Source organism: Carettochelys insculpta, chromosome 3 (genome assembly GCF_033958435.1).
Source record: "Carettochelys insculpta isolate YL-2023 chromosome 3, ASM3395843v1, whole genome shotgun sequence".
Taxonomy (NCBI): domain Eukaryota; kingdom Metazoa; phylum Chordata; order Testudines; family Carettochelyidae; genus Carettochelys; species Carettochelys insculpta.
Genome location: NC_134139.1, coordinates 82666390 through 82680642, shown reverse-complemented (window position 1 = coordinate 82680642; position 14253 = coordinate 82666390). Strand labels below are relative to the sequence as shown.

Here is a 14253-nt window from a genome sequence, read left to right as displayed (position 1 = left end):
GATCCTCAGACTGCTTATCGTACTCTTAGAGTATGTCTACACACCAGTGTTCCTCCGAAATAAGCTATTTCAGAAGAGTTATTCTGTGTAGACATACCCTTAGTATCCTTGCTAGAAACTCTTAGTCTTACCTCTTGGAACTCCCTGTTCCAGTATCCCATTTCAGGCACTTTATTCCTAGTCTTGACCAGCCATTCCGTGACCTGGGTGGTTCTTTCTTGCCAGTCTCCTTACGCAGCCAGTCCCAGTTTCCTCCCCATGCCCCAATTTGTTTCTTACTTTATGGCATGTTTCCTGATAGCAAAACATTATTTTTACAGTTTTTATGGATCGAAGATCCTTTGCCTTCATCCTCAAAAGAAGCTCTGGGATTAAAAAAAAAAAATGAAGGCAGTTGGTAGGATCCACTTGGCCCATTGCTTCAGCACTGTGTGTCTGTTTCCAGCAGCATTCACTGTATGTCCTTAAGATGAAGTTCAGAAAGTGGGGCATGGAAGCAGATACTCTCAAAAATGAAAACCTCGTGCCTGAGTGGACTGCCAATGATTCATCAAGACTGGTGCCATATCCTAGTGAAATCACTGAGAAGGCTGTGTCTTTTTTGCCGCTGGGCCAGATGAACAGCACAGATGGTTCAGTCAGTGAGCAGTTTACGCCCTTCTGTTACCCAGCAAACACCAGTGTGATGGGCAGTGGTGGCAGCTCATCAGATAACTGGTTCCATGGCCAAGCCTTTCAGGATGCAAAGCAACTGAATTATTTGACCACCAATGCTCTTTGTCCTCATTTGTTGGCATCCAGCCTAACTGAGGCTGGAATTGTCCAGGTCAGTAAAAGTAGATGCTTGGATCCACTCCGTTCTGCTGCTGGGACTGCTCCTCCGATAAGTCAGGAAACCGCACACTTCAACAGAAGCATGGAACAGGTAGGTTTGCTTTAAGCATTCATGGCATTTCAATGGAGTATTTGTATGTGTGGTTTTTGAAGGCTGTACAAGTAATGTCTAATGCATTGCCCTGAGAAGGAAAAGGTCTGCTAACTTTTGTTCTTCGCTGGAAAGGCTTTAGTGGTCAGAATTTAGAATGTGACCATGTGCCTGATTATGTTGTTTTAAAGCCTTCTAGTTCCAGGCAGTAAAATGCTGGTGTGTTATGATGATTTGAAGTAACAAATTCCTTCTCCTGAGAACAAAGCAGATTGTTCACCCTTTGTTCCTGTCATTTTTGATGTTTATTCCTCTCTACTTCCCTCCTTTAGGAGGAATTGCATACTTTGGTAGCCCATCATGTGTGTGATGATAACGTGGGAAACCAAAGGTTGGGAATTTTTTCGGTGATTCCTATTATCTGTCTTCTCCCTATGCGTTTGTCCTTTCCCTTCTTCCATGTTTTTGTCCTTTTCCTCCTCCTCTTCCCTTTTGACTATCCTTTTTCACTTTTTTTTAATTCTTTTAGGTTCAGACAGCTGGACAAAAGTAGCCTTGCACCATCTCCTTCACCAGGTTTCTAAATACCCATTAAAACTGCACTATAGACACCACTTCTATTAGGCAACAGGTTATCTGAAATGCAAGGTATGTCTGTGCTGGGAGTTTTCAGCATTTTCTTCTCCATTGCACAGTGCCACTGGAGACAGCAATGACAGAAGCAGTAGTGTTGATGAGGCACAGACTTTATTTTACTGCTGCCATCGGCAGAGGTGTCTGGTAATAGGCCAATATTGGGAAAAGAGCTGGTTTAGACAAGACCCTAGTTGAAGACTGTGTCTGGCAGATGAATGAGGTTTGTTGGGGCTTTGTATGGTTACTAAAGATTAGGTTGAAGTGTTGAGAATATGCAACACATTCTGGCTGCATCTCCAGGTGCTGCTTCTAGAAGCGGCACGCTAATGAGCTAACCGAAGATGCTAATGAGGTGCGGATGCAAATTTTCCACACTTCATTAGCATATCAGCACCTGGTTTGGAGTCCGGAAGAAGCTCTTCCAGAGTCTGAAGAACATGTGGAGACACGCGGCCTCGGAGGATGTTCCAGAAGGAAAATTTTTCTGGAAGAAGGGGCTTCTGGAAGAAGGGTGGTTAAGACTGCAGCACTAACAGTTGTTGAGCAGCCAAAAGTCCTAATATTTTAGGAGAATTCTTAAATCTCTCCTTTTAACTCATTCTCTTTCCTCTTCTGTGACCACCACCCAGCCCAGACTCACAGAGTGGCAAACAGGTAAGTCATTCTCAGCATGGGGAAAGAGTAGGGAACAGCAATTATTATATTCCTCAGGGACTGTGCCCCCTGCTTGCTATACATGCCAAACTCCCTGTTTTCCAGGGGGCGCGGGGGTCAGGGAAGGGTGTGGCCCACTCTAGCCTTCGCAGGGGTATCAGGGAGCTCTGTGGCCAGCCTATGGCAGAGATGGGAGATGCCTATCAGAGCCAACCTCTGGCTGCTGCTCCTGTCTCCCTTAGGCCAGGCAGCAGAATACGGCTCCTGTCAGTAGCAGCAGCTAGAACTCATCTCTGAGTGGGCCTTCCCATCTCCTCTGCTGCGGAGGGAAGGCACCGCTCAGAGCCAGGCTTCGGCTGCTGCTACTGACAGGAGCCACTTCCTGCCCCTGGACCCAGGAGGAGCAGGGTTAGTCAATACTGGAAGATGGACTTTGGCTCTGAGCGGCACCTTCCCTCCCCATTATGGCCTGGTGGTGGTGGCTGCTCCCAGCTCCTTCCCTCACTTGAGAGCAGAGGCAAACCAGCTCCGCCCTGACTGCCCCACCAGAGCCTCCCACAGCAAACTCTCCCGAGCCTACCTGGGTGGCAGACAGACGCATTTGTGTGATGATGTCATTTTGTTGTTCAGGAGGAGAATTTTTTTATACAGAGAGCGAGATTACAGTGGGACTTGGAGGCCCTAAGTGAATCACAGCCTTATTGTGCTGGGCATTCTGCACACATGTAGTAATAGGCTGTCCCTACCCTGGCCAGCTCAAAGTCTAAATAGAATAGCAAATGGTACAAAGAAGTGAAGTGACTTAGTGAACATCACTTAGCAGGTCAGCGTTCGAGTTGAGAATAGAACCCAGGTTTACGGCAATACCTGCAAATCCTGTTGGCTTTTGTGAGAGTTGTATGTACAGAGCCATTCTGTAAATCAGGTTCTGAATTATTACCATAGCAGGTCAAAATTCCGCCAGCAAACGTGTTTCACTGTGGTATCACTTATTCTAATAGAGCTGGGTGAAATGTTGAAAACACTTGACATTTCGAGAAAATTGTTCTGTAGAATGTTTACTTCTTCTAGACTGACTGAAAAATGTTCAGGATATTTTTTTCAAAAATGTTTCTACAATTTCCTGCCAGCAATAATGATGAATTATACTGACATAATTCATAATATATTTTTATGTTTGTATTGTTTGACTGTAAAAACTTCCATGAGACATCAAAGTTTGGGAAAGTGAGTGAAAATACTGTCAATACTCAAATGCTATTAATTTTTCCATATATGTTGCTAGCAGTACCATAGACAATTGCAAGCGAAATAACTTAAAAACTCCATTTTTTATAATTTATGAAGTTAATTTATATTTAAAATATCCCTCATCTTCAACAATAAGAAGATGGTCAGTTTTCCTTTCCTGATTCCTGTGGCCTAGCATAGAGCCTTGTGTGGGACTACTTTTTAAATCCTGCTCCCATCTAACCCCACAAAACCAACTCCCAACAGGTCCCCCATTGTGTCTTGCATTTTTATCCATTCCTACCGCAGAAACCTTAGAGCCCACAAATCCTGGAAGAAAGACAGATTTCCCCCGTGCTACTAAAAACCTCAAAAATGGTTGGTGTGAGTGCAGCTGCGTATGTGTGTATAATGTAAAATTCAGACATAGTTTTTACCATTAAAAGAACAGAACAAATCTTGCTTAAACGATGTAAAATACTCTAACTCCTGTTAAAATGGACATGAGATCTCTTTCTATCTCTCATTTAAATTTAAGTATTAAAACTTTTATTTCAAAAGAAAGAAAAAATTGCTTTATATTGCTGAAATTCTAACAATGAGACAAACCGATAAGCGAGATATAGTGTTTTTCCCATAAATTACTTCATCTGTTTTTGCCCACCCATTTCCTCCTACAATAAAATTAATTTTACCTGCTCCTGCCATTATGGCAGTGGGCCCTTCAGAACCCATGGGATCCTAGTACTGCTGCAGGGTTCTACCCTGGGACACTGCTCTTTTTTTGAGCACTACCTCTGCAAAAGAAAGTTTAAATGCAAAGACACTCTCTTTTTATTGCAATAAAACAATGTAATTGCCCTTTTAAAACAAACAAACCAACCAACCTGAAAGCTAGACTCTGAAAGGACAGATTCCTTTCTGTTAAAAGGCAGAGATTAGCATATTTTAATTCATTTTGTTGGTGCTGTTTACAGAGCCCAGGGCAGCAGGAACAGGTGATAATGGAACAGATGGAGCAGCTGCAAAGACTAGTAACTGAACAACAGAAAATCATCACATATTATAACACAGGTACTGTCGGGATTTCTCTCCTAAGAGCTCAATACCATACATAGCAGCTGTTCACATTCCAACAATGAAATGCTGTCATTCCCAGATAAATTCAAGATACACTGTTGGTAGGGTGGGGTTGGTAAGAGGAAGTAGAAAGATCTTCATTGGAGAGTTTTACTAAAATATTTTATTCACACCACAAAAAATGGTAACTTCAGAAAATATTTCTTTGTCTTTAAATATTTCTTACAGGTACTTTGTGTGTAAAAGTGCATTTCTGTTCAATACTAACAGACATCCATGTACATGTGCCTACTGAAGTCTAGGTTAAAAATCATTAGTGTTGTAATACATTTCAGTGTAAATTTCACTGCTAAAACTTAAAATACCTTCTTTCTTTCTTTCTATCTAAGAACTAGATGGGAAGGGGAAGGGACGGAATTCATCAGGCAGGACTTCTAGAAATAGATTTTCATTGCTGGTCTCTTCCCCACGATGCAACATAAATTCTGGAACAAATGCCACCTTAATGATGACACTGGCAGAAAACGCCATTAGCATAGCAAGTAAGAAAACGGGAACCCACCCTGTGCAGGGATTTCCCCCTCCTCCAAATTTGTGTTGGGTATGGTTCCCCTGTGCAATTGGGACTGGATGTAAGAGGGACTGGCTGGGATCTTTACCTACAGCATGGAGGCTGGTTTTGCAGGGGCCCTCTGCATGAATGCAAGCAGGGGGAAATAGAGAATGAGGCATGGGAAAGCAACAGGATCTTTGAATTGCTGCCCTCATGGAGGTGTTCTACTGGCAGGAATAGTTTTCTTTTGGACAGGGCTCCATAGAGCCTCACTTGTAGATGTTACCTGGGGCATGTACCTATGTTCATTGCTTTGGCATCCTGGCCTCCCCTCACCACTTTATGAGCTAACCAGTTTTCGTCTTGCACTGCTAAGATACCTTGACGACAAACTAAATGGTAGTGGTAGTTGGCAGCCCTAAGACGTACCATGATATATGCTAGGCTACACTCTAGTTCATCAAGAACCCATGGACACGTGATACCTGCAGTATGGTAATCATGGATCACCTGCATCCCTGAGAAAAACATCTCTGTCACAATTCTCTACAGTTCAGATTTTGCATCCTCAGTGCCTGACAAGCTGAATGACAATGGGAAGTCTTCTGGAAACAGCGGAGGTACTCCTGGATCACACTGGTGCAAATGAGATTAGAATTTGGTACAGTGCTTTTCCATTAACAAAATATGACTAATTATCATGGTAGGACAGGACAAGTGTTTAAATCGTAGTAAAATTATTTCTTCCAAGAGTTTTTCTAACATCAGAGATGCATCTTCCCCCACCACCTTCCCTTCACAAAGGCTGTGTCTACACGAAGAGAAATCTTTGAAATAGCCATGCTAATGGCCATTTCAAAGAGTACTAATGAGGCACTGAAATGCATATTCAGTGCCTCATTAGCATGCTGCTGGCCGCAGCACTTCGAAATTGCCACTTTTCACTCTCATGCAGCTCGTCCAGACCCCAAAAGGACCCCACCAACTTTGAAATCCCCTTACTCCTATGGCTGGTGGCATGCTAATCTGCTGATAGGAGTAAGGGGATTTTGAAGTTGGTGGGGTCCTTTAGAAAAGGACCCTTGTCTGGATGAGCCATGTGGGAGCGAAAAGTGGCAATTTTGAAGTGCCGTGGCCGGTGTCATGCTAATGAGGCGCTGAATATGCATTTCAGTGCCTCATTAGTATTCTTTAAAATGGCCATTAGCATGGCTATTTCGAAGATTTCTCTTAGTGTAGACATAGCCAAAAAGTAAAGGCAGTGTAGTCATTGTAAAGAAAATCATGTTTCATTCATATTCCTGTTATACACTGTAGAATGAAACAGTATGGAATTCTTTGTGTGCCACTGGGTTATCATGGGGCGGTTTTGAGTAGTGGTATCAGGGTGGAAAATTATGGGACTAGTTTCAGACTGCAATGTGGTGTGGGAGGATGATTTTGGTAGAGGGGAGGTGCTAGGACAAATAGGTTTTGGCTCTAAATCCTCAGTTCTGGCTGGCTGTCCAGTGCAATGTTATGAATCTACTAACTAGTCCGTGCTTGTGATAGAGTTTGATTGTGAAAGCGTTTTGTAAAACTCTCTGTACATGGTGGGGCAACTATAAGTCAACATTTGATACTTTTTTACTCTTATATAGATCAGAACTGGTTTTTTTTCACACTACTTGGGATGTAGATGGAGAGATAGAAGGGTAGAGGGAATCCTGGATTCCAGTGAACAACGTGCATGCCCTGACTCAGACAGACAGGTCTTGGCTAGGATGAGCTGATATATTTCATTGGACCAACTTATGTTGTTGAGAGAGACTAGATTTTGAGCTCTTTTTCAACCCAGGGAAAGATACTGTGAGTGTCAAGACACAGGACATTGGACATTTTGTCATAGGACAAAAATAGGGCGTTAGTGAGTTAGAGATTGTTGTAGTAAACCATAAATACAGGGCCATAACTTTCCTAATTACTAAAAACATGGACTCAGTGCAGCCCTTAAATGGTCCAATAAAATATATTACCTCACACGTCTTGTCTCTCTAACATTCCGAAACTGAAACACCTCTAACAGCTATAACTAAGCATGGGTGTGGGTTGATGACCGTTAAGGATGTTGTGGCTGTCTCTTGCATGATACATCCTCTGTGAATATAGAAGACTGGATGTTAAATGGACTTCCATGCTGCTATCTTTTTGTGTCAGTAATGCAAAACTAATGATTGATAAAGAAATAAAAACTTGATTTTAAAATTAGCAAATGATTAGACAGTCTGGAAATAACACGTGGCATTCAGAATGATTCTTGGTATATGGTCCACACTTCTGCAGTTCTTGCTAGACCCAAGATACTGTTCCACCAGATGACAGAATGAGAAAATTGCAAAACTTTATGGGTTCATTTTGCAATAAAAGAGGTAAACATTTTGCAGTTTTGCTTCCCCCACTCCTGCTGTATTTTATATAGAAACATTTTTAACAGAAAACAAAGACCCTCTACTCCTATAAAATCATAGCACTTCAAATGTACATGACCGATCAGAACATGGCTAGTTTAGGCAGAATTATGTATAATCTACATTCAAGTTTCACTCTACATTTAGGAAGCAACTGCATTGAAAGCTTAATTTTTGACTGATAAGCGTTATATTAAGTACAGCTAAGCATAAGAAAATAATTTTAAATCTTTGAGAATCTATTTGGCATTTGCACATATCACAATGTTAAACTGATTTAAGGTGGCATCCTATCTCCACATTTCTAAGTCAGTGGAGCTGTTGTTACATCTGGTTTTTTGACTTGTTTAACTAGAACTCAAACCCAACGGAATGGCAGGATTTAGAATGTTGCGTCCTTGACCGACCCTTCTCTGCAATTTATGTACCAGGGTGAGATGTGGTAATGGGGGATGGAGGCATACTTTCCTTCCTAACCTGGCCTATCCATTAGAGATTATCAGAATGTATCCACAGACTTCAAGTTTCAGAATCTTTGGAAATGTCAAGGCTCTGGGGTTCCACTTCATTTCTTCTCAGCCTTAGAGAATGCAAGACTTTTTTATAAGAACGTCGAAAAGTTGGGCTTGAGAAGCAGTACACGATGGGGTCCATAGCACTGTTGAGATAGGTCCAGCAGATACTAACATCCAATACATTCACAGCCAAATGAAAAGCTGCACAGCTTTCAAATCTTTGGAGAATATACACAAGCACTCTGCTCAACACACTGGGCAGGAAGCAAACGCCGAACACCACCACCACTGCACTCACTAAAAACATGGCTTTCTGCAGCTTAGGTTGCCTGTTCAAATCCCGGGGAGGTCTCTTCAGCTTCCTGATGATAGCAACTGTGCAAAACAAAATGAGGCCAAAGGGCACAAGAAATTCCAGAAAGAATACAATGACCTGCCAGATGCTGTGGAAGTCATCCTCTCCGTGTAGGCTGAAACTGCGGCACTCAGTGGAGTTTTCAGGTCGAGGAGCAATCAAGATGTCAAAAGTCACTCCGATTGCTAAAAGCCAAACTATGCAAGAAATAGCTTTTGCTTTCCTGCTTGTGAGAGAGTTGTTTTTCTTGGTAGGGTGGACCACCCTGAAATAGCGATCCAGGGCCACAGCAGTGAGGAATGCAATGGAGACAGCTTGGGAAAGAGACATTGCAAAGAGAACTACCAAACAGAGTAGGCTTCTATAATCCCAGTTGTCTAAAACACTGATAGCAAGGAGCAGTCGAAAAGGCAGGCAAATGTTCAGCAAGATATCGGCGATAACCAAGTTGAACAAGTAGACAGCATGTGGCTTCCAAACTTTCAAACGAAAGTAGAAGATCCAGAGAGCAAAAGCATTGCTTGTGAATCCCAGCCCAAATTCCAAAACGAGTAGGATGTTTATAGCTATTTCCACAGACTCATTGTAAACAGAGCAGTTGGAACTTGTCATTTCTGCTGCCTTCTTAAAAGGACTGAAAAATTGAAACTCGTCTGGATTGTGTTGTAATTCAAAGCCCCAAAAGTTTCTTTTCCTCCCAATATTGTAATTACTTCTGCATTTCTCAGAGAAGAAAGCACACCATCAGTATCAGGAGCTCAAAAGCAAACTGCTATTATGCATCAGCAGATAAAATAAGTGTACTATGTATGTTTGTATATTTATACACACATATGTATGTATGCCTGTACACAAAACCGCACACAGAATGGTTTCCTAACCCTGAAATCTTGACGTGAACTTGCAACTCCTGTGAAACAGTGAGATTTGAGGCTGCTCAGCACTATTTATGCTGAGCCAACCCCCAGGAAAGTTGGAAGTTGATAGCTGAGTTTCTCTTAATATTGCTCAGCTTTCCTCACAGGACTGACTGTTTTCTCCAAGCCTTTGGAGGAAGTAAGTCCTGAAAGGGGGCTCTAAAGAGGATGGAGAGAGGCTATTCTCAGTAATGATGAATGGCAGAACAGGGAGCAGTGGTCTAAAGTTAAAGAGTGGGAAATGTAGGTTGACTGTTAGGAAAAGCTGTTTCACTAGGAGGGTGGTGAAGCACTGGCATGCATCGTCTAGAGAGGTGGTGGAATCTCTATCCTAGAGGCTTTTAAGTTCTGGCTTGACAAAGTCCTGGCTGGGGTGATTTAGTTGGGGTCGATCCTGCTTTGGGCAGGGAGCTGGACTAGATGACCTCCTGAGATCCCTTCCAGCCCTAGGATTCTATGATTCTGTGATTCTATGAAGCACACTTGATTGGTCCTTTGGAAGAAGAGAGTCTGCCAAATGCTAATTTTTCACTTTCCTCAGCGGTGTTCAGCAGGAGTCTGCGATGGGCAGGTTCATGTATAGGAATCAAGGAGCTACCAGGAAGTCCTGGAAGAAAAGCTGTGATTTCCTGGAAAATGTAAAAGAATTGGTGGGGAGATATAGAGGTGTCTTTCCTAATTCTGGGTTGCTCCAGGGGCTGGTGCAGCAATTGATGGTACGAGGTAGAGCAGCCACGAGGTTGCCTGTGCTGTGGACGTCGCTGCAGCCTAGAGTAACCAGAGCACAAAGTGTTCCACCTATCCCCCCATCTCTATCCATGCTCCTACATCAGAGACTGTGTGAGGATGATAGAGGGCTCTTGATCCTGTGCTGGCATAATTTCTCAGAAGGGCATTGCAGACTGTTCATACTGTGGCTGTGTCAGGGCCAGAATCTGTCCCGATGCCTTGCAATACTCATGCAAAGTGCTGTAGGCATACCACCACTCTACCACCTGGTAGAGTCTGCTCCAAGTGAGAAAGGAGGCAGCACCAAGTTGGGAGAGTGCAGACGAGTTAAGTGGAACTACTGGAGAGGCACGGCAACCTAGAAGAGACAGCTGAGTCAGGAGAGGAAGAAGTTACTGTGGCTCAAGTGGGCAGCTAGCTGAAGTTTTGGTGATGACAGAGAAGAGAGATTAAATTTGAGAAGTTACAGTTATATTAGGAACATTTTTATATAGAAATGGTTGCATGTGAGCATGGGCAAAACTTCTGCTTGGGTGGCTTCCTCCACTCACCTCTTCTACACACAGCACCATTCACATCTCACCTGTGCTGTGTCCCAGGCTTCATCCCCATTCCACTCAGCCCTACTCCTCCCCACTGTTTCTCTTCTCTTCCCTCCCTCTCCCTACTAACTCCCTCCCTAGAGGCAAGTTGCTCCAGCATCACACTATGGGAGAAGGAATCAAAGTGAGTCTCTTTGAAGGGATTCTTAATTGATTACTGAACAGGCTGTGTACATAGGTAGTGGTGCTTCTGGTAGCATTCATAGAGAAACATTAGTGCAGTCTTTATGTTTATTCTCAGTGTAAGTCTGGTTTCTTAATGCTATTTTTTCACAAATGGACATGGTAGAGTCTTCTCCAAAATTTGTTCCAATATCCATGTTCTTGAGTCAACTCACAGAGACTGATGCTGGAACAACTCAGCTGGAACACATGGAATCGGAGTGAAATGTTTCTGTTTTTCACTGGCTGGCAGTGGTTCAGCTGAATGGGACTCCTCCTGCTGCTGTGCCTGCTAATGCAACTCAGCGGGGGTGCTGGAAAACATGGAGGCTTGGGAGGCCACTGTGAAATATGTTTGTTTTTCACTGGCTGGATAGCCCTGGTGCGTGTGGTGGGTGCCAGTGGGTGGAGGAGAGAAAGAACCCAGGAGGCAACTGTGGGGAGGAAAGGAGGTGAAAGGAGAGGAGGACTCACCAGTGAGCAGCATCTCTGGGGCACTAATGGCCTTGGGGGAGGGAGGCAGGAGGAAACTCACCACACAGCAAGCGGGGGACAGGGACGTGAGAGAAAAGTCTCAGGGTGTTTGGAGCTCAGCTTTATATTGGTTGTGAAATTCAGTTTATTCCAGGGAGATTAGATGGGACCAGACTCTGAGCATAACAGACACATCTAGCCATTGCCTGTAAGATGAAGGTCCTTAACCCCTCTCCTTACCGAACAATGTTATATATTATTTTTATACTAAAATATGTACACTTTTTCAACCTCATGACCAGTTATTGATCTTCCGAATGATTCGACTGGGGCTTTAGAATAACATGACACAACCGACACAGCGGGTGGGGACTTTTCCCTGCAGATCAGATACACTCTGCAGTGCTTGAGCTATAAATTCAGTTTCATTCTCGTAGAAACAACCATAGTAACAGCACTGGAAACTGAAACATCTCAGTTTATTCACAGTGCAAGAGCGCAGCCATTGGCAGTACTACCCTGCCTCTGTGCATCAAGCCTGAGAGCTGGGGTCAACCTGTAAAGAGAGAAGTAGTACGTCAGTTCTTGGTCTCATTCTCTCAATGTTTGCTTCTGCTGAGAGTGTTAACAAAGATACCACCTCATGGCCTGTGTGAAGCCCTCTAGAGCAGTGATGTCAAAAAGGTATTTAACAATCGCCACAACGCTCACCAGAGCCAAGTGACACTCTCCCCCCAGAGCCAGGCGTGACTCTTCTCCCCACCCGACCTTGGCACCTACGCCGCATCCGCCCTCCGTGCAAACTGCTGGTGAGTCACTGGAGCTGCTGCCCCGCCACCGGAGCCACTGCCACTGGAGCCACGGCAGTGCCTGGGGCTGTGCCTGGAGCTGAGCCGCACCAGGCTGCTGGAGCTGTAGGAGGAACTGTCTCTTCCACTGCTGCCACACTCTTGTCCCACCAAGTGGTGGAGTGCGTGCACAGTGCAGGCAGAGGGCGTTCCACGTGTGCAGCTCTGATGAGCTGCTTCACCTCACCGCAGTGTCCAGTTCGCCACACGTGGATAACAGAAAGCGTATTGGACACCACGGATGTACATCTGCACTACTCAGTAGACTGACCCAGTCAGGGTCGATCTTCTGGGGTTTGATTTCTCATGCCTAGTGGGGATGTGTGAAATTGAACTACCAGCTGGAATAGTGTATCTAGAATTAATTTACAGTGTAGCATAGACCTGGCCTAGGAAAAGGTCTGAGGGATAGCCCACATATTTTCCACAGTCTACCAAAAACAGGTGACAAGTGTAACAACATTTGGTCTTTTGTACCTGTTTTGATTCAAAGGAGGCTCTAAGTGCCATCCTGCAGATCCTGTGTTCTGAATCTTTTGGTTCATCTTAATGACAGATTTTTAGATTTGCGTGGGGTGTTAGCTGCCTGATTCCGTTAGAGTGAGTGGGAGTCATGTGACTAGCACCCTGTAACTCTACAAGTACTTCTGCATCAGTGGCACAATGTAACATTAGTCAAGAATTTAACATGATTGAGTGGAAAACTGCTAGCAGTGTAGCCGGATGTTACACTAATTGTTTGTACTAAAGAAAGGCACACTGAGTGGCTAAAGCAGCAAAATGCATTTCAGGAGAAAGCTCATTCAATGAGACATTAATTGTCTGTTAAGATTTAACTGTGTACCATGCAAATAGCATTGAAATAAGAAATCATTTTAACTAACTGGTGCTGTGAAATGCTATTACATTTTATATTAGTAGGTTTTAATTCTCATAAAACCAAGAGCCAGATTTTCAAAGTGAGGAACACCATACTGCATGGGCTTAAGTTATGCATCCCAGGTGCATCGTATTTGTTGCATTCAGCTCTGTGGTACTTCCAAGCTCACAATATATCTGGACACATGCACATGAAAGTACGTAACTTAGATGTGCACATCAGGTATTTGCACTCAGAGAAATTAGTCATGTATTGGGGTGTAGGTGCAGTTCTATAGGTCTAGCTGTGGAAATCAAGCCTTGAGTATTTCTCCCTATCTTGGAAAAAAAATGGGTTGCTGTGGTATGTGTATTTTTTATAATTTAGGAAAGCAAATTTGGTTTCTTGCCACATTTTACACTTCCCTTTTACAATAAATTGAAAGCATTCTCTTTGCTTGTGGTTGCACTGCATAAAAAAGCGTACATGTTTAAGGCTAGTATTTTCACAGGCACCTAACAGTAAGATTCATCAGGGATGTGGAAGGCCTGGGTGCCATACTTCCTTAGGCTCACTTGGAAATTCCAACCTAAATGTGTAGTGCTTTTTTTAAAAACTAATGGTAACAGACATTAGAAAAGTTATATGCAGATGGCATGTTGTAGTACAGTCTCTGGGTATTGAGTGCAAAATTACTAATTTAGGCTTGTCCTCTAAGTAGACCTTTTAAATATCTCATTTAGAGGAACATCAGTTATTTTTCTGCCACAGTTATACTATGCAAACTGGAAATTGTTGTGCAACATGCAATACAGTAACGTCAAGAACAGTATATGCTGTCTCCATACTGGGCATGAATTTTAAATCTCCAAGAGATCTACAGAACAAGCCAGGTTTCTTGTTTGCTTTCTCTGCCTCATTTGTCAGCTGCTGCTCCTTTCTTTCCTCCCTGCTTTGAAATCAGGGAAGCAAAGAACAGGGATCTAGAGTCCTGAAAGTGGGAATCTGGCTAATGATCAAAGCTGTATTACCTGGTGGCAGAGCACAGGATAGCAGGTATCAGGCTGTTCCCCTGTCTGACACTCCAAGTGCAGAAGGTGGGGGCCCACAAGAGTCCTTAAATATAGCTTGCCTCTATAGGCTTCTGCTTAAAACCTTCCCAATGTCACAGATTCCCTGACCTTGAGAGGTAGCTGCTACCACCCAAGTGAGAAAACCCCTCTTTAGAACCCAGAAAGACTCACTTGGGGTGTCTCCCTGTGGGCTA

The 14253-nt window shown here is 43.5% G+C and overlaps 2 protein-coding genes across 2 annotated transcripts in view; one reads left to right on the top strand and one right to left on the bottom strand.

Moving 5' to 3' along the window:
* The first annotated feature begins 469 nt into the window (after positions 1–469).
* Positions 470–14253, top strand: part of LOC142010362 (uncharacterized) — a 55057-nt gene continuing 41273 nt past the window's right edge. The window contains exons 1-2 of the mRNA XM_074988678.1: positions 470–925; positions 4423–4519. Of these exons, the coding sequence (XP_074844779.1) occupies positions 470–925; positions 4423–4519 (553 nt within the window). The remainder of the gene's footprint in view (positions 926–4422; positions 4520–14253) is intronic.
* Positions 8045–10653, bottom strand: GPR31 (G protein-coupled receptor 31). The gene is given in 3 exon segments (XM_074988378.1): positions 8045–9009; positions 9012–9118; positions 10625–10653. Coding segments are annotated over 3 exon segments (1101 nt in total).